Source organism: Lithobates pipiens, unplaced genomic scaffold, assembly GCF_037356315.1.
Source record: "Lithobates pipiens isolate NorthernLeopardFrog02 unplaced genomic scaffold, aLitPip1_a1.2 Scaffold_8, whole genome shotgun sequence".
NCBI lineage: Eukaryota > Metazoa > Chordata > Amphibia > Anura > Ranidae > Lithobates > Lithobates pipiens.
The window spans coordinates 80,697,776-80,723,929 of NW_027507903.1; the positions used below are offsets into that span (position 1 = coordinate 80,697,776).

The window sequence follows — 26,154 nt, forward strand, 5'->3', positions numbered from 1 at the left end:
TGTACGCGGCCTTAGTCTTCACGGTATATGTACTGGGCTGACCACATTAGTATATATAGGCAATTAGCTCTTAATAAAAGTTTCTACATGATCTCAGTTGGTTCTTTAGGATTTCTGCAATCAGTTACCAGAGCTGTGGTGACATAAGGGCATGTAGGAGGTGGGGGAGGAATGGGTGCAAAACTGCAAACTAATTTGCTCAAAAATTAAAGAATAAACTGATCTCACACAGAAAGCTTTACAACCTGCTTTAATGCTATGTATGTTAATGTGATGACCGAGTCACTTTATGTGTTGCTCAAGAGCTATGGGTTGTGAGTTCCATGCACAATATTTCTAATGCTAATCAATAGCTTGCCTATTTAGTGCAGACTGTACTGAATGCCTTCTATTTTAGAGATTGCAGAATTCAGACAACCAATGGCCCTTGTAAGCTTTAGGTTTATATCCATATGGAAGCCACTTACTATGATTATTATGTAAATTCCTACACTATATGGAAACTGTTCTCATATTTTTACCGTACTGATACAATGGAACCAACATGTATAACAGTCTCATGGGTAACCTTCAGAAACAAAAATGTCTCACTGCTTGCATATGGGATTGCTTAAGAGCAGCAACAGCAATTCAACAGAGGCAGAAAAGCTTGTACTCCTCTAACAATGATTAGAAGTTGTTTATTGTAGAGTGTTTTAAGCAGATTTATGGCTCACTGCTGATTTGTAATCTTTTAGTCTAACAAACTTTTTCCAAAGCAACTGAACTCCTATCAGTTCTAAAACTTCAGCTTGGACAAACTCATCTCAGGCTGACTTAGCTGCAGCAGGACCAGCCTACTACTGCTACTGATATGTAGGGAAAATGGTCCTCTTGTCTGCTGAAGAATTCTAGTCTACACTTTCAGAATATCAACAGATTCCTGTGAATCGGCCAAAATTCTAATTTTGGGCTGTCCTGCTGCCACAACAACTGTCCAAGGAGCTGGGTGGAAAACTGATAAACCAAAAAGTGACAGCACCCAATCATCTGCAGTCACTGTTTGGATATTTCGACTATCGGTTCTCTGAATACAACAGCCAGCAGGGAAGGTTCATCCATCCACGTTGTTAAGCTTAAAGTGGAAGTAAACCCACCTATTGTTTTCATCCAAGGAAGCTGCCATCTTGGCCTCTGTTTAAATTTTCAACTGCCATAATGCTGCACATGTGATCAGTTATGACACCAGCCATTGGATGGTTTGACAGTTTGGTTGAAATCACAACCAATGTGACTGTTAGCATTCCCAGCATGCCAGGAATATACATGTTTTTTGGAACTGTTAAATTGATGGGTTTACTTCTGCTTTAAAGCTGAAATCCTGGTATAGTTTACACCATTGCATAGTTACATTGGTCCAGCTTGGACCAATGTAAGTGTGCATATTCTAAACCTGTGGGACTGCTTTAGAGGGAGAAAATCACAGTAGCAGTTACTGATACTACAGTGATCAGTGCAGTCTTCTGGGTCCCCTGCGGAATGGCTGCACCCCCACAGGGGGTCACTAGCTCGGCACTATTTCCATTCAGAAAACGCCTTGCATTTTTCCTCAATGAATGCAAAGCATTCTCTGATTGGATGAGCTGGATGGAGATTGTGATATCACTGCCCTCTACCTCATCCAACCAGAGAATGATTGCATAATTTGCTTTTCAATAAGGGCATGATATTTTCAAGTCAGGAAATCAGTAAAATCATTAGGAAAGTAGTTAAAGGGGTTGTAAATGTTTTTATTTTTTAAATAGTATTTTATACTTATCTCCTGGTGGTTCGATCCTCCACTTCTGGGGCCCCCCATAGAATGCATTAAGGTGAAAAAACTTGAGGGATTACAACTCCTTTAATGCCCAATTACAACCCAAACATTTTTTTGTTTGTTTTGTATTCCTGTCCTTGTGCCTTTTAATATTTTCCCTTTCTTACTCTGTTTGGCAAATATCAGAAAGACAGTAAGTAAGCTGAAATCACCCCATAAATGTCAAAGGCCCCAATAAAAACCCGACAGAAGTTTGAATCTTTCTTCACCCTATCCATAACTAAAATAAAGGTTTTACTTACAGTTGGATTTTACTTTGCTAGATGGAGTTATTGTTTACTGGGATATTAGAATCATTTCTAGTTATGAACAGCCTATTTAATATACCATTGCTTGACATGTTATTATAATTTTCACATACTATGAAATTAATCTATTGCTACAGGTGTTGATGTCTGAGGCCGCGTACACACGCGGGGACTGTTCGCTCAACTTTGTCCGCTGAACAGTTTTTCAGCGGACAGTCCGCTCGTGTGTGGGCTTTCAGCTGAAACTTGGTTTGAGCGGACAGTCCCCGCGTGTGTAGGCTTGTTCGTCAAACTAAGTTCCGCGCATGCTCAGAAAGAATTTATACGCCGAAGGTTGCATTGCAGTGTATAGGACGTCGTTTTCTAGTCCCGTCGTACGTGCCGTTCACGTCATCGCGCACGGTTTCAGCGGACTGTTCGTTCGTCGTGTGTGGCCAAGTCCGTCCATGCTAATTTTGAGCGGACTGTCCGCTGAAACTGTTTGACGAACAAAGTTGAGCGAACAGTCCCCGCGTGTGTACGCGGCCTGAGTCTTTGCTCTAAAATGAGCACAAACAAACAAAATGTAATATCCCATTAATATCCCTAATAGGAAGGATAACATGATTAGGTTTTAGCTGCTCCGGCATATTAACTGTTTAGTGTGAACATTTGTTCATTCGAGAAATGGACATCAAAAAACTCACCTAAACAAAGAGCAAGACAAGACCCCAAAAATAAATCTTTGGTTAAAGTTTCCTTCCTTATTGTATAAAGCAATTTGTTCAAAAAAATAGGTCATCTAATACTGGTATAATAAAGAGCTAATAGCTAAATACTAAAAGTGGAAGTTTTTGGACATGACTATTTAAAGTCAAAGGTAGTTTGAAATGCAGATTGTATTCATCCTTACTTATCTTTTACAATCCCTATTACTACTACTTAGCAGTTATGCGGAAAACAAAATAACTTTTTTTTTTCTTTTGGAAAGAAAAATTAGCTTTCCCTTACAAAGTAAAGGACAATCTTTGGTATGACATAATGTACATGTCTGTATTAAAGGGTACCTGTTCCACATTCACAGTGGAAGCAGCCAATTAAGGAACTGGATTACAGCTAATACAGCAACTACAAAGCAACAGTTCCATCTCCTCTGCCTGGAGTTTATATGGCCAGATTTGGCCATAATAACTTATAGCCATTCTGAGTGAAAGCATTTACAAGATCACTACACATATGCACATGGTTGGAAGGCAATCTTGTCAGCTATTCATTATATGGTGATTTTTGCATATTGATCACCACTAAGGATGAGCTTTGGTTTGGCCGGAAGGAAGCTGTCTGTGCCAGGACCAAGCGGCTGCGACCTGCTCTGCAGCTTCATATACACAAAGATGATTCTTGTGATATTATTGACCTATTATGGATACATGGCTAAATTAGGTCAATTACATTGACCTAACAGCAGCATCCCCTCCACTTTTTGAACATGCTGTTAGGGGCAGGGAATGTCCAGCTGATTGGGCCAGCACTGACAGCTTCCTTCTGGGACTGAACCCAAGCTCATCCCTAATCAGGACATACCAAACTGGAGCTTTAGCACTTCAAGTGGCTGCCTGTTTATGCAACAGGAACGCTTTAATAATGTATCAAATTAATTCATTGACCTACTTCATTTTCTATAAAAACAAGGAAAAAAGCATGATACCCTGTCACATTTGCCCCATATATTCATGAGGTACAGACACACAAAAATACACAATTCCCTGAGTCCAGGAAATTAACAAGGACATCAATTAAAAAAGAGGTAGTATAAATCAGGAATTGTAAAGGCAACAGGCACAATTGGCTCTTGAGTAAACAGCTCTGCAAAGGCTCATCTAACATTCAGTCAACATTGAACACATCGGCTGACTAGCATGTTGCTCTCCATCCCCCAGTGTAAATAAGCGTGTATACGGCAAAGAATATCAAGCATCAGTCCCAAATAGGATGTGCTTCATTTAAAAAATGATTGTGTCTATGGGTAAGTATATACAGTAAATTATAGTATTCATACCATAAATAGGACTCCATCTTCATTACACATGTCAGTAGCATTGCAGTCTACTTACATACTTCTACAAATGTGTTGAAACTTACATGACCGTAGCCAACCTTCTAAAGGAATCAATTATTTTAAGAGAATTATTAAATGGATATATGGGTGGTTGAGGTTCTCCACAAATGTCCTGGGGTTTAAGGCCTCTTGTTTTACTCCTGAGTAATGTCCTGAATACTGTTTGAGTAAGGCAGTACTGTTTTACTGAGATACTAGAAGGCACAGCTGTCTGTTTAGACGGCAAATGTTACATAATAATAAGTATTTGTCTGAAACCAACAAGAACATAGAGTAAGTTTTGTTTAACACTTTTGTTTACAGAGGTAGTAGGTATTTCAGGTAGGAAGCCATGCTCTAATCAGCCAATTAACAGTACTGTATTCAAAGTCTAACAGAGACCGTTTCTCCATTTTGCCTTTACAACTCCTTAAGTAAAAACATTCATCACAAAGCATGAAAAATAATAAAAAAACACATTTAGGAAGTATTTCTGATGAAGGGTAAGGGGAGACAAAAAAACACAAATATGGATAAAGCAGCGAAATGGAGTTCATCGTGTGACCAGCTGAGGTAGACATAAATCTAAGGGACTGCTTGACATCCCTTTACAACAAAGATAAATGGCATAAAAAACCTGGAGAGTTTCTAATCCATTCACTATCCAGCAAGCCAACCTTCACAGTCAATAGATTTACTCTACGGAACATTCTGTGGGAGAATTGTGATGTATGGGATGTGAAAAACCAGATTCCACATTCATTTGTTTTGACTCTGTTCATTGTCCTTCGAACAGACACTAATGTTGGACGCATCTGGCTTTAAAGTAATCGTCATCTTTAAAATGTTTTGTGGATCTTGTGAGGTACCGTGAACGAATGTTCCTCAGCAGTAAACACTGGTCAGTTTTTTTAGCGTTTGGTTAAGACAGGGTCCTTTGCACTTTCTTCACTGCTAAATGAATAAGGTGAGGGCAGAGTGGTGCTGATAACAGAGTACAGATTCATTTCATCATTGGATTCATGGGAGTAACGCCCAGAATCGTTGGTCTCGTGGCTTTCCTCACTGTTCTCAGAATGCTCTGTGTCTGCTGCTATGCTCCTTCTTATCTGGAACGAGTCTGGGTGGCCTGGTGGGGTGGAGGATGTGTCTTCTCCCAGCAGCACAGTTGTACCAGGTTGGTATAAACAAGTAGATTTTACAATTCTTGAGTTGGACTATTGAGAAAAAATATCTGGTCAGTGTTGTCACGCAAAATATTCAAATACCTAATACCTATCTGTAAGTAAAAACATTTACCCGTTCCAAGTGATCTTTTTTACGGTCATTAAAAAATAACCATTTTTTCTTCGTGTTTTTTTTCACAACTGGTCCATAGCCATTAATGATGAGATCTGATCCACCCTAGAGTAAAAAACAGGCCTAGCTTTAATTTAAATGTCAGTATTTAAAAAGAATGATGAAAAAAAAAAATCACTATAATTTGCAAATAGTATGGTGTCAACAACTTTTTTTCAGAGCCATTCTCAGATGCATTTGCCTGGCTTTCAACGTATTTGATGCCGTCACACAGTTTTACTGAACTTATAAAATTCATAACGATCATTAGCTGGAGGAATATGGTAATGTAAAGCAAAGACTGTTATGTAACTGCATGGGTTGAAATAATTTATTATTTTAATATCACATTGGTATAGTGATGCACAATGAGATAACAAGTGTCAATGTGACTTTTTCAGGAACTCAAATTTTTTCTCTGAATCTCAAGCAAATATACTTCACATCAAAATTACACACAAAATTAACCATAATAAACCACATTTTTGGATTTAATTTGGGGTTGACAGCATACGTGATCTATAGAACATGTAAAATTTACACAAGTGTATGAAATGTAGTAGGATTACTACAGAGTAGTATGCAGGACTACATCACAGTGTACTTTGGAACAAAGATATGTAAGTACCATCCACCTACCTTTGTATCAAGGATATGATCTGCCTCAACAGCAGAAATTAAGGGATCTGCATTCCCTTCTGGCTGATTCACAGTCTTTTGTTGTTGGCTCTCATGAGAAATTAATGTAGCTGCTTGAGGTATCCGGCCATTTCCTTGAGCAAGTTTTGCAATTGTGGCTTTCCTGTATATATAAAAAAAATATATTATTGGCAATACATCACATTGTACACGCAGACAGTAATGCAGATATCTAGAGATGACTTTAGGTTTGCGGTATTTGACTGGTGTGTCAATGACACCACTTCTCTTTCTTAATGATACACTCACAGTGGCACAACAATGATATATCTTGAAATGCAGATAACCTCTCTACCATATCCATTCAGAGAATACCTTGAAATTATTAAAAAAAATTGTAATTTGTGAGTGGTGGCAGAGCCGAGTGAGTGATTCCGTGTTCACTATGCAGAAGGGCAGCTACTTTGCACAGGATCCAGAAGACTGCAGTGATCACTGTAGTAAAGGGAACTACTATTAATTCTCTGCAATCACAGTGGGTCCTACAGGAGTGGACTATATATATACTTGCATTTGTCCAAGCTGGACCAATGTCACTATGCAATAAAAGCCTTAGCTGGAGTTCAGCTTTAACTTAAACTGAAACTGTAATCAGGCTTGCTTCTACTTTATAAGCTTGTGGGTGGCAAAGGAAAGGCAAGAACAGTGGGAAGCAGCAAATCTATCTGTTCTGACTTAAATGATACAGCGGTAGAACCTTTTGGTGCTCCAGGATTAATTACCACTCTGTTCTTAATCCCTTCACAGTCCGATTGTGCAGAAAGATGTTTAACCACTTCAAGACCAAGCCTATTTCTGACACTTGTTGTTTACAAGTTAAAATATTTTTTTTTGCTAGAAAATTACTTAGAACCCCCAAACATTATATATAATTTTTTAGCAAAGATCCTAGAGAATAAAATGGAGGTCGTTGCAATATTTTATGTCACACGGTATTTGCACAGCGGTCTTTCAGATACAATTTTTTTGGAAAAAATACACTTCACTAAATAAAAAAATAAAAAAAAATTGTACAGTTAGCCCAATTTTTTTGTATATTGTGAAAGATGATGTTAAGTTGAGAAAATAGATACTTAACATGTTACGCTTTAAAATTGAATGCACTCATAGAGGGGCGACAGTACTTAAAAATCTCCATAGGCATTGCTTTAATATTTTTTAACAGTTACCAGTTTAGAGTTACAGAGGAGGTCTTTTGTTAGAATTATTGCTCTCGCTCTTGATTTATGGGCACAACTTAGGTATGCATTTTCTTTGGTGCGTGAGCATGTGGGGACAGGGGTGTTTTCCCCCCTTATTTAATTATTTATTTGTTTATACTTTTCCTTTAACAAAAAAAAAATTCTTATCATTTTTATTAATGTCACAAGGAATGTAAGCAGTGACAGGTAGTGACAGGTACTCTTATGGAGGGATCTGGGGTCTAAAAGACCCCTCCTCTGCACCTCAAAGTATTTAAAATGCCAAAATCATAGTTTTTGAATACCTGGGACTTTTTTTAAATCTGTGTCATTGGCTGCCGAGTAAACCGGAAGTGACGTCGTGACGTCATGACGTCGCTTCAGGGTTACTACTTCGAACGCCTGGTCGAAGGCAATTCTAGCTTTGAATGTGACTCCAGCCAGCTAGCAGACCTGCCGGCTGGTGGCTCAGGTCTACTGGTGGGACAGGAGACCTTGGCGGAAGGTGACAGGAGGGGGGGGGGACATCCCATCCCACTGAAATCTGCCCGTTTGCTCTAAAAAATGTTACCGGGGTGATGCCTATGGCTGCAGGCATCACCCCAGTATAACTACAACATAATTATCTACAGGTACGTGATTTTGCATGAAGTGGTTAAATCCATTGCAAGGTTTGTGTATATCAAGCTATTTATGACCACTCTAATGTTGGCACACACACAATTTTCTACTGATATCAACTACTTTCAGACAGTATCAAACAGATCACTGCAACCCACTAGCATCTTTGCTATATAAATATATCAATATATAACTGTTGCTTTTAGTTTGCCTTGCAAAGAAAAACTGGTTTTGTGCCTAAAATGAAAAAAAGTACTTATAATTGCTAGAAAACTTCTGCCTAGAATAAAGCACAGCAAATGTACAGTGTCTCTGGGAAGGTCACCTCCTGACCCCTATATACTTTACTTATTTGCACTTTCTCACTGTTCCTTGTACCTCCTCAGTCAGTGACACTACTCAGCACTAAGTATGGAGTAGTATGGAGGAGTATGTGAGCTGTTAACCTGGGTGAAGCCTGTGCCTTTTAGTCAATCACTAAGTTCATGAAATGTCACATGACCAGGGGAAAAAAGTCCCTACTCCCCTATGCTGCCAATCTGTAGAGGAGAAAGCAGCTGCAAGGAAGTGCTGGTGCAGTAAGTATATGGAGTTTAGTAATGCCTTTGCAAGACATAATGTCTCCCTGCCCTGCATGGGAAAGGTGACAAAGTTTCTTTAAGACTTGCATAGTCCCATTTGTTTTAGTAGTGTGACTTGCCACATGATCACAAGCTTCTTAAAAGTTATTGAAATGTTTGCCTGAATATTTGTGAATACTAATAAACAGCCCTTTATCATCCAACTTGTATTTCAGGTTTAGAGGCCTTTTAGCAAATATCTGCCCAAATAAACACTTTTCACAAATCCCATAAAGATGACAAATAAAGATGAATATATTTGTTCTAGTTCTTTTAGAGTTTTAATCTAATTCTTTAAATTACAACTGCTACTTTCTAATGAAACACTAGATCTTTCCTAAGACAGCCATATGTTGACAGGGCACCTTAAAACTACAATACGTACCATATAACAGCAAGAAAAAGGCAGTCCCACTCCAGAGTAAAAACTGCCATCTTGCAGCAGATCATTTAATACATTTTGATGGCGGCTTTTATGCTGGAGTACAGCTACCTTTTTCCTTTTTGCTGGTAAGTCTACGGTGTTAAAAGGACCACTTGGTGAGCTGTCATCCAGAGCAGGGATTGTGCAGGCAGGTACAACTGAAGCTGCAACCTTTATTTTATACAATACATATATGTTGATACTATATGTATAACAGACAACATTACAGCTTCAGGTTTTAATTTAACTGGCACAGTAAAAACCTCCAGATGTCATTATGCAACATACTGTATTTGATACATATTACTGTATACTCCTTATTCATCTGAAATACCAACCTGGCTCTGCCACGATTAATCAGAATAAGCACACATATGAGAATACACGTTATTGCAATGCACACTCCAACAACAATTCCCGTCATTGACTTCTGGTCCAGATGGTAGAAACTGGAATAATCTGCAATATAGAAGCCATTTAGAAAGCCTGTCATTGCCTCAGTCTTTGTGAAAAAAAAATCAGAATACGCAAGATCAGCAAAGTACACATCTGTAAAATGCAGTCCCAGTGATTATAATTACACACACCTAACACAGAAAACATGACAAGTAAGCTAAAACCATTGAGCAGATTTATATGCTCACACACTCATGTTTAATAGCTTAGAACCAAAGTCCTCTGGCACTTTCAAGTACAAAATGACAATGGAATAGAAGGTCATGTCCGTACAATATCAGGGTGGTCGCCTTTGTACCTATATGCAATTCTGATTAGGTGGTAGAAGATCAATACATAGACAAACCTGTCACTTACACATAAGAGCACATCAAACCTGGATAAATGGGCACTCTTTATAAATAAGTGGGGAGAGCTGGCTGTATGTTATAGTTATATAGTGATTGTTGCATGGTCGCTGAGCTTCAGTAAGGTTTTAAAGAACTGCCAGCATGCACTACTGACTCCTGACTGTCTCAGAATGGTTGACAGTTTAAAGTGACTCTCTCATGACAAAGTATGCTTGGCCATGTCTGCCTTCAACAATTATGATTTACAAACCTGGAACAAATATGCTTTAAATGAGTATAAAAAAGTGGCAGAATTCTTTATCCCAAAGCTTGTTCCAGGTTAGAGACTTGGAAAGCATTAAAGCCAAAGTATCAGCATGAGAGCCAGGAGAGGACGGAATACATTTCTCATTTTAACGTGATTCTATTGCATTGTGTACACCCAGGAACAGATACATTTTTTTGCTGAATATATTTAATTTATTGTATAAGTATAGTATAACAAAACAAATAGGCACTATAAGTTACCTACTGGTAACTATGCAAATAAACACCAGTGTTTAAAACGGGCCATAAACGGCTCAACTTTTGGACGATTCCTGCTAAATCAGCTAACATTCAGATACCATTCTAGCTGTAGATGGACCTGCAAGCACCACCCAGCTTGACAAAACCACTAAGCAAGTTAGAAAATTATTGGCTCAACAGTCACTGCTTCCAATTGCCAAATACAATAGTCGGTGCTTGAGATTCCTTCACCCATGCTGTTAAGCATAAATGGAGGAATCGCTTGATTTTCTCTCATTCAGACTTTTTATGGCTACTAGCTTTAAAGTGATTCTACGTTCATTTAAAAAAAAATTAAACATCAGCAGCTACAAAAACTGTAGCTGCTGACTTCTAACACTTTATTCTTTATTACATTTTTCAAATACTTTAACAAAATTATTAATACTTCTTATTATGCATATATTATTTTATCTAATATTATTTACATTACCAGTCTTAGACTTATACAATCTGCATACATTAATATAAAATGAAGGGAAAGAGAAAGCATCTAAAAAAGGCAAAGAAATGCAACCGAAGGCTGCAACTATGGCGGCCCATCCCCAGGATCTCCCTTTATCCCCACTTATTTAATTTAATACCTATTCCTTATTTCCCTTATCCCCCCCCCCCCCTTCCCCTACCAGTATCCACATATTTATCTTCTTGTTAAATTTTTATATTTTCCTTCCATCCAGGGTCTCCACATCCTGTCAAACTCCTTAAGGTTGCGTCTCTTTACATAAGCTGCTCTCTCTTTAGAAAGGGTTTAATTTACTGTATCTATCCAGTTTCTTACTGTAGGAGGCACCTTTTGATTGCCATCTCAATGTTATAATTTTCCTGGCTTAAATTTACTCCTCAAAATAGCTACTGTAGTGCTCTTCTTTTCTCCATGCTCTTGCCTATATCCCAGTATGCATACCATAACCTCCTTTTCCAACCTAATTTCAAACGTTTCTTTCAAGATGTTAATCACTCCTTTCCAATACCGGAACAGTTTGGGACATCTCCACATCATATGTAGGAGGTCCCCAGACCCCCAGCACCTAGGGCATCTATCGTTCGGTCTTTTTCCAAACCTAAATAGTCGCTTAGGGGTATAGTATGCTCTGTTCAATAGCATTAGATGCGATATCTTCTGCGAGGGGGAGACCGATACAGAAGGGCTCACCTCTAATATTCTCATCCACTGGTCCTGGGATATTGCTCCTATATCCTATTCCCATTTTACTTTTACTGAGTCTAATTTCTCCTTCCTGTTGGCCTTTTTACTTATCTGCCCGTATATTTCTGAGACCTTTGTTAGGGCCCGTCCAGAGTATATATTGTAAGAGGGGGATTTCTTTCCACTCCAAAGGTTGACTTCTAAATTGGGCTTCCAAAGCATGGCATATCTGCAGGTAAGTATAGAATGTATTCTGAGGAATGTTAAATTCCCTTTTCAGCTGCTGACTTCTAGTTAACAGATATTTACCTGCCCAAGGGTCCAGCACTATCCTCACCCAAGCTGGTTTCTTCTCTGGTCTTTGGTTCCTGGCATGTTAACTGTGGGCAGCCAGCTGTGACTTCTTGCAGTTTCAACAGCTGGCTGTCCACTGTGCTTTGTGAATGGTCCTGCAGCCTTCTGGTGATGTTTCCCAGAAGGTTGAGGGGAGGGGAGAGGAGAACTTCTGCTTGGATTGCCTAGGCGATCCAAGTGGGAGGGGGTACCTGTCAGAACTAGGTACATGCTCCCCCCACCAAAAAAAAAAAAAACACCTTCCAAATATGGCAGAGGAGGGGTGAAGTTTTTCTTTAATAATTTTATAAAGAAAATGTCACAATTACTGTAAACAAAACTGTAGCAACCTGGGTGAGCATACATGTGTCCACTTGCTGTGACACAACACAATAGGGTTGGGTTACTAAAGAAATCAAGGATGTTCACCTTGGGCTCCTGCTCATGGGCCAGCTGAGCCCATTCAGCGCAACCGCCAGCATTATCCCTCTGCCCAGGCAGTCCATGAATGGCTGCATGCTATTGTATTTGTGTATATGATGGCACTATCATAAATATGAGTACAGAATAGGGGCATATGCAACAAGTAGAAGATTTTCTATGCTAGACTGTATGCTGTACTTGGGCTGTCTGAGCAGAGGAAATATGGCGGCAGTTAAGCTGGCCATACATTATACAATTTTCTTACTGAATTAACTTTAGATTTACCTGCAATTGCAAGGGCCTGTGTGGTTGCATACAATTTGAAAGTGTTTAGATTTGACTTCATATTTGTTTTGATAAATCTAAAGTTAAATTGGACAATAACATTATATATGTATGGCTTGCCTTATTCTCCACAGGCATAACTGGCCCATGTGCAAGGGCCCCTAGAAAATAAATGTTTTTACTTTGCAAAGTGAATGACAGTAAAAAAAAAAAAAAAAGTTTACTTTTTTAACTTTGAATACCCAATCATGTGTAAGAAAATTTGAAAAAATAGCTAACACATAATTGGTTGACTAAACACAGCCATATCTTATTTACTCAGCTCAGTGAACATTTAATTTGCAAAGTGAATATTCCCTTTGCTAAATGAAAAGTCTTCACTTTTTAAGTAAATCAACTCCTGTGTTTGAGATAAAGTGAAACAAATCATAGCCTAAACAGTATTTGATTGGCCATGTCTACTGTAAAACATATTTTGTCTTCGTCTGAGCTCCCTATTTAATTATATCTCATTTTTTGTAATGATTTAGGTACTGTATAGTAAAAATGACATCAATAAAACAGGGCAAAATTTAGTATTGCTGAATTGGAACTTTTCCCCAAAAACTGCTGTGGATTGCAAATTCCATGATATATGATTCGTACTTGCACTTACACCCACAAATAAATCACTGTCATTAATTTGTTTATTTTACGTTTATTACAGTGACAGTGTATCACCTCTGTATACAGTTATTGGTATGCTTGAATACTCTCGCTCTGTATGGGGTAATTTGTCTCTGCTGTGCAAACTATGGCAAGGCAGAAACAAAAGCATGTCTGGAAGAATTGCTGCTTCCGAGTAAATAATGAAACTGTTTCATTCTTTTTATTTCCAAACTGACCTTGACTGTTGGCAGAGTTAAAATGCTTTGACTTCATGCTGCTGTGTACCATCTCCTTAGGATGAACATCCAACTCCACTGTGTTAGAAAAGGGTCCTTCTCCCAGTTCATTGGAAGCCGAGATCTTGATCAGGTAGACGTTTCCAGGCAGCAGGTTTTCCAGCAAAGCCATTGTTATCGCTCCTGTAATTTAACATCAAGATTTTAATCATACATGTAGAAAGGATCAACTAAAATTCAGGTGCACTAAACAGACTTAGAGCCCTACCACACAGAAAGCACGCGAGACTCTGTGGTAAAACGCAGATATTTTTAGAGGCGCTTTACCATAGTTTTAGCAGCGCGATTCGGTTTTAACCCCAGCTACTGGCCGAAAAAGGGTTAAAACCACCTGCAAAACGGCGCTGCAGCGGCGCTTTGACGGTTCTGCCCATTGATTTCAATGGGCGGGGCGCTTTAGGAGTGGTGTATTCACCGCTCCTACAGTGCTGCAAAGAAGCTGCTTGCAGGACTTTTTGTAACGCCCTGCCAGCGCAGCGCCCCAGTGTGAAGGCACAAACTGGGATTTCAGCTGAGGCTTTCTTCAGGCACTTTACAGGCACTATTCCTAGCGCTAAACAGCCCGAAAAATGCCTCCAGTGTGAAAGGGGTCTTAATAACAGTGGTGCTCAGTCAGCTGAAAGCTTTCTTCCCCATGACTACTGATGGTCAATTCACTAAGCTATAATGATCACTATTTAACACAACCTGTATTTTCAGCACTGAGAGCCAATGTGTGTTGATAACAACAGTCATGTGTTTGTTATAGTATTCAAAACATGTATTATAGTTCAATTAATTGAGATTATGGAATGAAAAATTGGTGGCCCTTGTCATGTCATTCACTAGGGAGCTGATATAGATACATAAAGCCCGTCTCCAATCTGAAAATTCCTCACTGAAGTGGCTCTGCGTCTGCTCTGCAAGGGTTACCTACTGCTTTAGGTCTAAGGGAGAGTAAAAGCACCTTTACTTACCTGATCCTCCGCTACCCTGGCAGTCTGTGCGCCCTCATGCTCCGGCGGGGGCTGTTTCTTAGTGTTATCATATCCAGTGCATTGCTATGGAGCCTTGTCATCATGACATTAGAACCTTAGAATGCTGGAGCATGGGGAGAAGACGCTGTGGGCTGGTCTAGCAGCATGAAGATAGCAGAGGATTAGGAAAGTAAATCTTCTTCTCTACACCCCCTAGACTAGTGGTTGTCAACTTATGAGCTAAAGGGGAAGGGGCTCAAATGTGACCCCTGACATCACCAAATCACATTGGTGACATCACATTATGTTCAATATATGTAATGCTTGACAGGAATATCAGAAACTGAAGACCTAATAAGAGAAAATAAGGGCAGAGAATGTGGACATGCTACTTTTTTGGCTGGAATATGTTGCAGAAGATAATATGAAACTGGGAACATGTTACATGAGACTAGTAGAGATCAATGCTATTATCCAAATCAATGTTTCTGCTACAGACTGCGGCCTGACGACATCATGTACCAAATGGCCACAGGTTGGGCAACAGGACCCAAGACACAATTGAGCAGTTAACATTTGCAGTGCAGGCATGGCCCCCCTACAAGGGTGTATTTTACATTTTTCCAGAGTTGGGCTTTTAGGGATAACAAAACAGACACAAATAGAAGGTGTCTGGTGCTAATTCCTATGAGTGTTAAAAGAGGCTAAAAATACCATAGGAGGTGTTGGGTCTAGTGTGCATAAAGGTTTAGTAAATCGTGTGCATTCTGTCCAAAATAATATGTACATAATTCATTTGGTGTTTGCTGGCGCTTTAAAGCTGATAAAAAACTGGCCAGACAGAGGATATTTTCTAAGTGCTAACTACAAGTATGTTTGTTGATCTACCACATGGCTAGCTAGGTTCACTTTATACAGAGGGCCTCTACTTCTGCTATACTTGCATTTAAGCCCTACTTATCAAAGTGCTCAGCACCCCACTGCATTCTGTATTGTGAAAGCTTATGTGGCCAATAGGGGCTACCATATTGGATTTTTACATGGTGGGGTAGATCTTAGCTCTAGGTGGGTGAGGCTAAATTCAAAGTCAAGCAGAAGGCAAGAGTTCAATCTGCAAATGGGATCCACTTTGAGAGATTTTCTCTAAATTCCTGGTGTGTCACTTGCATAGGAAGTGACATGGAACTTCTTTTCTAGGACACAGACAGCTATAAAATAACCTGGCAGGGTTATCCCTACTCCCTAACCCAGTGTTTGTAAGCTAATAGGGGCCCCAAATGTGGCTCCTGATATCACCAAAGAGCTGCGCAAAATGCTAAATATATGTAATGCTTGAGAGGACTGTAAGAAACCGCAGTCCTGACAGAAGAAATGAGGTCTGAGAGTGTGGACATGCTACATGCTGGGGATATGCTGCAGAAGACAATATGAAACTGGGAACAAAAGGCTAGTGGAGATCAATGCTATAACCACAATAAATGTTTACATTACAGACTGCTGTGTTCCGAGGGCTGCACATCATATACCAAAGAGCCACATGTAGCCCTTGGTCTGCTGGTTGGGCACCTGGACCCTAAACCTAAAGTAAACTTTTAACTATAAATGTACTGTAATTGTAAAGTTACCATTAGGATTGAGCACCTCCAGGGGGCTAAAAATGATAGATCAGAAGAGCAGGTCAGAGAGTCTCTGCTGCTTGTCTAAATACGATTTATATTAGAAGAAGGATGCAGTGGGTTCTTATCACGTTAAAAGGAAATGCTAGGTTTACTTTTACTTGAAATAGTTAATTTGGGCCAATTTTGGGTTGCTGTAATAGACTGTAGTAGCATCAGCTACATACAGTAAGTGGCACTGTGTATTGTAAGGACTTCCCCTCGCTGCTGGATATAAAGAGAGTCAGTCTTAGTGCATCTCTGCCATTCAGGTAGAGAGATGGGAGGATGACCTTCTGAGCTCCAGCTCAGCCAATCAAAGGAAGCCTTGTATTCATTGTTAAAAATACAAGTCTTCTCCTAAATGGCAGAGATATACTAAGACCAACTCTCTTACTGTATACAACTAACGGTACTTTAGTCTATTACAGCAGCGCCAGACCGCTCAAGCATGGAAATAAAAAACGACTTATAATAAAAGTAAACCTGGAATTCTCTTTTAGCTCTTTAGGGGTCTAATTATGCCAGATTTTGTATCCATGTAATACTGTAGAGCAATAAGGTTTATTGTGGTAGCTATTGAGTAATTCATTAGCTGCTTAGAATCCCTAGTGCTAGAATGTATATGACAGTCATTAATAATTAACTTCTTCTCATTGTCTCACTGTCACAAAACTGCAGTCTTAATTTACAAGGCAGAGAATTTAAACACTCTTTGTGGTTCATCACAAATGACTGCAGTCCTGTATATATATGTGAAGAAACTTATCAGTTATCATAGGAGACGAACATTACACCTCGAACGCCACAGAGGTCAAGTTCCAGCAGTGTAAAGTCCCCCTGTAGACCGCAGTACCTCTGCCGGGTGCAAGTTACATGCATTCATTTAGAGGAGGCCATTAATAATGAACAGCTGAGTCAGGCAGCTAAACGATCTGAAACTCTGTCACCACTACCTTGCAATTATTACTAAAAGCCATGACAATGACACAATTAAGACAAAGCTCGGTGCTTCAAGGACTTTCCATTGCAGTAAAATAAACTGTTTACTTCTGACCAACGGTTTCCAATGTGATTTGCATTGCTGAACTGACCAAATAGGTAACAAAATGTCCAAGCTGCAAGTGAGTGCAACTCAGCCAAAGTCTGCTCAAGGACTTAGGCTGTGTTCACCTGTGTGACCGTGGTTTGCAGCCTGGGGTTCGATGCGTTTCTGTTCACTTGTTCAGGTGTAAATTTTTGCTTGAATTCCCACCGGAACCAGACCTAAAAACGCACAGGACCCTTTTGGAAACCGTACCATGGCCTTGCCAGACCTGTGTTAACCCAGCTCTATTCAGGGCCGGTCACATTCACATGTCCTACGAATTGGATGCAGTTAAAACTGCATCCAATTCGCACATATGTGAACCTGGCCTTAGTGACTGTGCTATATAGATAGTTAACATGGAACTAAACACTTTCACTCAGCAATAACTAATTTTAATCATTATGCTGCTAGCCTTAGTAAATAGATAGAAAGGTATTTTATATTTACTTGTTTCAGGGTGCTTTCACACACGCCTCAAGACGAGGCACAACATCATGCAGCCAGTGTGCACTAAAAATGCAGTTCTTTTTTCCAGCAAAGTCGCCATGTGCTGGCTGTGTGCAGTGCTGGTTGGCTGTGAGCAGTACTTTTTTCCAGAGAAGTCACCATGTGCTGGCTGATAGAGCTTTATGAAATGTCACTGTGTGAAATTTCAATAAAGTTTATTAGGAAAAAAATAAAAAGTGAACAGTGCAATGTGCCAGGTTTGGCACATCAGCGATGCATTCACTGCGACACACGCCAGCTGCTGCACTGTAACTGTGTGACTGTACCCTTAAAGTGTTACTAAACCCACAACAGTAAAATCAGTCTGTACATGCAGTAAAGCATGCTTGTTATACTCACTGTGGAAGCTAATGGGTTAATCCTCTGCATTGTGTAAAAAGGCTGCTTGATCTTATATCGCCAAAACATGTCCGGATATAACAGAGTCTTTGGAGTCAGGCTGCACGTGCTCAGTTTGGTGTGTATGGCTACAGAGATTTTTTTTTCCCTTGGGAGAGTGCATATGATCAGCACAGGACTGTCCAGACAGCCCTGCAGCCTCATAGGACAGCTAAGTGCAGTATGAAAACTCCTCCTACAAGCTTCACCAGGAACTGATAGAAGTCACAAGACTGCTCTATACTGCTGATGAGAAAAGGTATTTAGCAGTTTATATTTACTAAAATAATTGCATTTCCATATGCTGTATACTGTGGGAGACCAGATATAGTGAATGCAGTGGCCTGGGTTTAGTAACACTTTAACCCCTTTTTTTTTTTTACTTTTCTTCAATTGCTTCCTGATTTTTGGCCTTGGCCAAAATGTCATTCCACTCAGGAGTCTTCAGGAGGGGAGGAGGGGCTTTCTCAGCTAAGCACACCCTCCTGCATGTATACCTGAGCTAAGGGCAGATGGATCCATGAAGTAAATGCTACATGAATCATCTGCCCTCACTTAAGATGGCTGCAGCTAGAAATGCTAGAGGGATGTTTTACAAAGTGATTTCTCAACAAAATAAAGCATGGAGACATGGATTGCTTGAATAGTAAAATTAATTCAATAACATTTTCAATTTGAAAAAGTCAGATGCAGTTTACTTTCACTTTAGGGTTGGCAGAACTTGCATGAAAATTTCTGTGTATGGCCAGAATAACCTATTAGAGAAAGAACCAAGTACAGAACAGTGGTTGTCATGCATAATGCTGCAGTTAAACGATAAAGCTATTTGATCATTCAATGGCTTCATTTTCTGACTGCAATGCACGAGGCTTTTAAATTGTGACCTCCAGAGTCATGCTTTTTGTGCAGCCTGTAGTAATCAAAGGAGTAACGGAAAACTTCATAAAGCGAGAACTGTCCATAGCGCTAATCAAATTGTGTTATGGAGTGTTAGGTGAGCAGAGAACTCTCAGCAGCAGCTGTGTCTTGTCCTTTGTGACATAACCTTTGCTATAATGTGCCTGTGCGTTATAAAGCTGTCATGGGGTTTGGATACTTCACAGACTTTCAGACTATAAAACACTGATCAAAATACAGCTATGGAGATTGCTAGAGACTGCGAGTCTGATTGACTTCCAAGGGGAAGTTCTATCCAAGGCTTCCCATGCATAACCTCTACATGAAAAAAAAAAGAAACATCTGCAGGAGCCTCCAGGGTGTTGTGGTCAGTGCAACTCCAAGTGCAAGTCCATTAACTCATGAATTAATTCAATGTTTCAACATTAATGACTTTTAAATACTTTCCAGTCAGGCCAAACATATTATTTACTAACTGGCATCAAAAACATCTCAGTAAGCTAAACTTCTCTGTATGAGACAAATCTTTACTAATTCATCAATATATTTTATGAATTGTATAAAGGAAGAAGTAATCTAGTGATGCAGAAAACTTACAACCTCAATAGCTAAAAGAGACATATGGGTAAAGCTTTTTTGATCATACTTCTCTTTCGGGTCACAGGAGTGCACTTGTGTTAAAGCCTGTTGTAGGTTAATGTCCTGGCTCTGGAAGGATTCTGACAATAATGTTGGGATCCACCCAGATCCCCGACCAGTAGCTGGCTCAGACTCTTAGTGCATGACTGAGAGCCAAGAGCCAGCTGCCCATGCCTTCTCCACAGCCTGGTACTCCAGTGAGCACTGAAGGAACAGAGCAGAGAGCGGTGACGAGCAGAATGAGAACTGAGCAATCAGCCGTGATGTGAATTCTCAGTTCTCAGGCTTAGAGTCGGCAGGGAGGTGAGTATGTATGTATGTATGTTTTTTTTTAAATCCCACATGTCCCCCTAAGACCCCATTTACACAACCATTCCAATGGGATCTACTGTAGCTGTTTTTCAGATGGATCTGAATGAAAACTGAATGTTAGTCTATAGACAGGTGGATGTAAATGGATGCACATCTGTTTACATCCATAAAAAAAATAAAAAATAAAGGATTGCATCCTTTTCTGGTATATTAGATAAACACATGGCAAATTGAAGGTATAGTGATAAATGGGGGCATATTTATTTACATCTACATGCCCATAGACCTAACATGGGTGCGGTAAAAGAGAAGTATCGGTTTCCAGAAAAAATAATCTTATACTCACCTAGGTGGATGCAGCATTTGTCACCTGCCACTGCTGCACTGAGAACTTAGCAATCAAACACCGATGATTGCTCAGTTCTCCTCTCCACTCTGAACAGAGAGCGGTGACTGCCAGTCACCAGCTCTCTGCTCTGTCCCTCCAGTGTTCACTTGAGCGCTGGGCTGCAGAGGGGATGCGAGCAGCTGGCTCAGTCTCCCAGCGGCTTGCTGAGAGGCTGAGCCAGTTCCTGGCCCAGGCATCTGGGTGGATCCTGACTGTACAGTTGGGGTTGATCCAGAGCCTGGACCAGCTGAGTGATGTCAACCGACAGAGGACTTTACCCTGCTGTCAGCTGAAAACAGATGACAGGAGTGCAGAAAAAACTGCACTCCTGTGATCCATGGGAGTAGTAGTACCAAAAAAGCTTTGGCCATACCTTTCCTTCCTCACTTTTCCTTTCCTTTAAGCTCTGTTAAAACTGAACAGATGTCACAAAAGTAACACCCATTCCATTTGGCTCCAATTTAGCAAGGGATCTATTCATGTGTGAAAGGATCCTTAAAATTAGTCAAAGGGAATCACTTGAATGCAAATCCTTCTGCATTAATCAACATGGTACAGACTCTACTACTGCTACTTCACCAGTCCTAAATTATTGGAAGTAATCATTAAACAGTAGTGCTACTGTAATGAATTACCCCACAGACATTAGAAAATCATACTAATAGATATAGACAATACTGAAAACGCATGAAGGCCTTGAAAACAACCAACAGGCCAAAAATGAAGCCGGTATATTACCATCGCGATGTATATTCTGCCACTTGTCGGCAGCACTGTCTTTGCTGGATGCATAGAATATTGTGTATCGGGTGACAGATGAATCCATATCCTCCGGGGGTTTCCAAGACACCAAAGCTGTGTTTTCCTCAATCAGTGTCACCTTCACACCTACTGGTGGGCTTCTGGGGGCTGCATCAAGACAGCAATATACAAAGGTGTTATTAGTAAAACAAAGAGGAAGCCAATACCAATAACCTGCATTTTTCATCACAATATACACATTTTCCCGAACACATGAAATCGCTTTGCAGATGCTTTGGGTGTAACATTCATTTTGCACAGGTCAGAGCACCTGAGATGATGTGCAGCATGCTTTTTCCACATGATATATTATTCTTTAGAGAGCTCACGTTTTTGTTAAAAATGGCATGTTTCCTGTAGGGATCCCTATGAAGATGCTTTACCTTCACTGAAGAGTTATGATTTACGTGACTTTCACAATAATGACCTGAATGTTAGAAAGTTTCTATAGATATTAAAGTGTAATGGTCCATACTACGAATTGGCCATGTATAGCTAATACTTTTTTTGGGCTTTAGATGACATTACAGAAGTGCTATCACCTATGTTTTATTGCTGTGCCCCCCCCCCCCCCCCCCCCCCAGCAGGGGAGGTTTACCCTCTCTGTGGACTTAATTCATTAACCCCTTCAATACCAGCCACTTATACACCTTCATGCCCAGGCCAACTGTCACTGTTTAAATGACAATTACGCACTCATGCTACACTGTACCCAAACAGAATTTTTAGAATTTTGTTCCCACAAATAAAACTTTCTTTTGGCGGTATTTGATCACCTCTGTTTTTATTTTTTGCTAAACAAATAAAAAAATATAGAAAATGTTGAAAAAAATGAAAGTTTTGCTTTTGTTTCTGTTATAAAATGTTGTAAACAAGTAAATTTTCTCCTTCACTGATGGGCACTGATAAGGCGACACTGAAGGGCACTGATAAAGTGTTGCAGATGAGGTGGCACTAACGAGTGGGCACTGATATGCGGCACTGATGGGTGGCACTGATATGCAGCACTGATGGGCATTGATAGGCGGCACTGATGGGCATTCATAGGTGGCACTGGTGGGCAAAGCTCCTGCTGTGAATGGACCCAGTGGGAGCCAATCAGCGGGTATGGTGGCCATGGTGGCTGCCGGCCACTAGCGATCATCCAGAGGAGAGACAGAACGGTGGTCTGCCTATGTAAACAAGGCAGACCGTCATTCTGTGAGGGAGGAAAATGGAGATCTTGTGTTTCTGCTAAGCAGAAACACGGATCTCTGTTTTCCTCCAGTGTCAGCATTCCCCCCACAGTTAGAAAGCACTCCCTAGAACAGTGATGGTGAACCTTGGCACCCCAGATGTTTTGGAACTACATTTCCCATGCTGCTCCACTACACTGCAGAGTGCATGAGCATCATGGGAAATGTAGTTTCAAAATATCTGGAGTGCCAAGGTTCGCCATCACTGCCCTAGGAGCACTTTGAGCGCCCCTGATGTTAACCCCTTCCATGCCAGTGTAATTTATACAGTGACATTGCATTTTTTTTTAACACTTATCACTGTGTTGGTGTCACTGGTCACCAAAAAAATTGTCACTTAGCGTCAGAATTGTCCGCCGCAATGTCGCAGTCCCACTAAAAACCGCTGATCACCACCATTACTAGTAAAAACAATAACAAAAATAAAAAAAGTCCATAAAAATATCCCATAGTTTGTATAACTTTTGCGCAAACCAATCAATATATGCTTATTGGGATTTCTTTCCCAAAAATATGTAGCAGAACTACATATTTGCCTACATTTATGAAGAAATTCCATTTTTTTTTATTGGATGTATGTTTTATAGCAGAAAGTAAAAAAGAATGTTTTTTCTTTTTCAAAGTTGTCTTTTTTTTGTTTATAGCACAAAAAATAGAAGCCGCAGAGGTGATCAAATACCACCAGGAGAAAGCTCTATTTGTGGGAAAAAAGGACATATATTTTGTTTGGGTACAGCATCGCACAACTGCGCAATTTTCAGTTAAAGCAACGCAGTGCCGTATCACAAAAATGGCCTGGTCAGGAAGAGGGTTAAAGTGTGGAAAAACTGTATTTATATATATGTGTGTGATTTTTAAGACTATTTTCATTCAGTATTTGACATTTATAAAGATATTTTGTATTTACTTAATTTAACGTGTGTCCTGTGAAAGCAGGATCCCATTAATCGTCTTTTTTCTTTTGCATGAATACATATGCTAAAGACACTGCACTGATTTAACCGCTTGATATACGTCGACAGAAGGGCTTTTACAGGCAGAATTACGTACCTGTACGGTGCCCTTTGAGAGGCAGCCAGAGGGCGCGTGTGCCGGCGTGTGCCCGTGACAAGCTCCGTGAGTTCGGTCACGGGTCTTGCGGAGTCGATCGCCGCAGGGATGCCTGCGACCGCCTCACGGGCTGGAAGAATGGGGAGATGCTAATGTAAACAAGCATCTCCCCATTCTGCCTAGTGACAATGTCACTGATCTCTGCTCCCTGTGATCGGAGCAGAGATCAGTGACGTGCCACACACAGCCACGCCTCCCCACAGCTAGAAACACACCCCAGGACACACTTAACCCCCACACTGCCACTTAGTGGTTAACCCCTTCACTGCCAATGTCATTTACATAGGAATCAGTACATTTGTATAGCAGTGATTGCTGTATAAATGACAATGGTCCCAAAAATGTGTAAAAAATGTCCAATGTGTGCGCCATAATGTCGCAGTCAAAATAAATCGCTACTTTTAAAAAAAAATATATAAAAATGCCATAAAACTATCCACTATTTTGTAAAAGCTATAACTTTTGCGCAAACCAAATACTACAAAAATAAAGCTCTATTTGTGGGAAAAAAAAGCACGTCAATTTTGTTTGGGAGACACGTCGCACGACCGCGCAATTGTCAGTTAAAGCGACGCAGTGCCGAATCGCAAAAAGTGCTCTGGTCAGGAAGGGGGTAAATTCTTCCGGGACTGAAGTGGTTAATGAGTTAGTATATTTCTACAGTAGAGCTGCACGATATTTAGTTAAAGAATCTAAATCGCAATTCAACCCCCTCACGATCTTAAAAAAGTATTTCCTCGATTCAGTGCAAAGAGTTCTCTGCTTACTGATGACAGCTGTCAAAAAAAAAAAAAAGGCAGCCTGCCCAGTTTTATCACAACATCGCTTAGAAGGTGACAACTATAATCATTGTAACATTTAGTTATTTTAGAATAGATCAAAGGGATGAACTTCTCTCTGTAAATGAGGGCAGTTTAACCACTTAAAGACTAATGCCCCGTACACACGATTGGACTTTCCGACAACAAAACCGTGTGGTTTTTGTTTGAAGGTTGTTGGCTCCAACTTGTCTTGCATATACACTTTCACACAAATGTTGGCCAACAATTACGAACATAGTGACGTACAAGACGTACGTGATATCTCTGTTGCGAACGCTAGTTTTACAAGACCGAGGGGTTCTGGCTAGTACTTGATTCCCAGCATGCGTGGACTTTTTGTCCGAAGGACTTGTGTACACACAATCGGAAGGTCCGACAACAAACATTTGTTGGCAGAAAATTTGAGAACCTGCTAGCCAACATTTGTTGGCGGAAAGTGCAACAACAAATGTCCGATGGAGCATACCCATAGCCAACATTTCCCGTTGGAAAGTCTGATCGTGTATACGCGGCATAAGCCTTTTTCTGACACTACACGTTAAAATCAATCAGTATTTTTTGCTAGAAAATGACTTAGAACCCCCAAACATTATATATATATATATATTTTTTTTTAGCAGAGAAGAATAAAATTTTATGTCACAAAGTATTTGTGCAGCGGTCTTTCAAACACAATTTGTTTTGGAAAAAATACACTTTAATGAATTAAAACAAAAAAAAAAACAGTAAAGTTAGCCCAATTTTTTTGTATAATGTGAAAGATGATGTTATGCTGCGAAAATCGTGATCTTTATTCTAAGCAAAAAAATAGTGATTCTCATTTTATCCAGAATCCTGTAGCTCTACAGTTTAAACTATATTACCTCTTTATTAGAAATAAAACCTGAAGGGCTTCTAATCCTTCTCCGCTGTATCCATCCCATATTATGTCATGAGGTAAAATACCACATGGTTTTATAAGTAAAATACCTCACATTTTGATGAAATAATTGATGCTTTATTTTTAGTAGTGTTTTTTTATTTTGTGAATAAATGGGCCAGAAGTCGGATGATTCCCGCTGAGCTAGTCGATTTTGTATGATTTTCACCCTGTGTGTGCAAGGCTTTCACTAATAGCATGCATTATATAACCAATATACATTTATTATTGTGCGCTAGACTGTATCATCATATTACAATAGGTTTTAGATTCTACTTACACAGGCAACAAAAAACACACTGTCTGTATAAGTGTATTTAATGCTACACAGCGTGAATCATAGTTATGAATACATCAAATGTGAGAGCCTCACCCTCGCCTACAGAAGTCACACATCACACAAAGCCATATGGGCTACACTACCGTTCACAATAACTGTCCTGAGCCTTTGCTGCACCCTGTGTACAGTATCTGAGGGACTATTAGCATTCAATACACTGTAAAAGTAAACGGCTTTGATAATTCTTACCTTCTGGGAGGGTAGAATGGTAAACCACAGGGCTCCAGGGACTCGACAACTGGTCCACATGCAACCGTACAGCAAATTCATACTTAGTATTCCCTTCAAGGTCTTGAACTAAAATATGAGGTTCTGTCCTGCAGAGATGCATACAATACAATACAGAGCACTGTCATTGGATGTCATGGAAGGAATTATATTGTCAGGCTCAACTTGGATGGAAAAAATGAATACAAATTCCAAATAATAATACTACTAGTACTGTCCACATATGATTATTCAGCACTACATAGGTGCAGATTTAAGGCATTTGTTACCCCAACATTTCATATTCCTGATATGTGCCTGCTGTATTATTTATTTACTTGTACGATAT

The 26,154-nt window shown here is 39.9% G+C and overlaps 1 protein-coding gene across 1 annotated transcript in view; it reads right to left on the reverse strand.

The window, feature by feature from the left end:
* PRTG (protogenin) overlaps nucleotides 1-26,154 on the reverse strand; it is a 201,894-nt gene that overhangs the window by 7,961 nt on the left and 167,779 nt on the right. The window contains exons 14-20 of the mRNA XM_077472809.1: nucleotides 25,788-25,915; nucleotides 21,111-21,281; nucleotides 13,491-13,673; nucleotides 9,402-9,522; nucleotides 6,158-6,320; nucleotides 5,480-5,584; nucleotides 11-5,397 (exon numbers count right to left, since the gene is read on the reverse strand). Of these exons, the coding sequence (XP_077328935.1) occupies nucleotides 5,092-5,397; nucleotides 5,480-5,584; nucleotides 6,158-6,320; nucleotides 9,402-9,522; nucleotides 13,491-13,673; nucleotides 21,111-21,281; nucleotides 25,788-25,915 (1,177 nt within the window). The 3' untranslated portion in view covers nucleotides 11-5,091. The remainder of the gene's footprint in view (nucleotides 1-10; nucleotides 5,398-5,479; nucleotides 5,585-6,157; nucleotides 6,321-9,401; nucleotides 9,523-13,490; nucleotides 13,674-21,110; nucleotides 21,282-25,787; nucleotides 25,916-26,154) is intronic.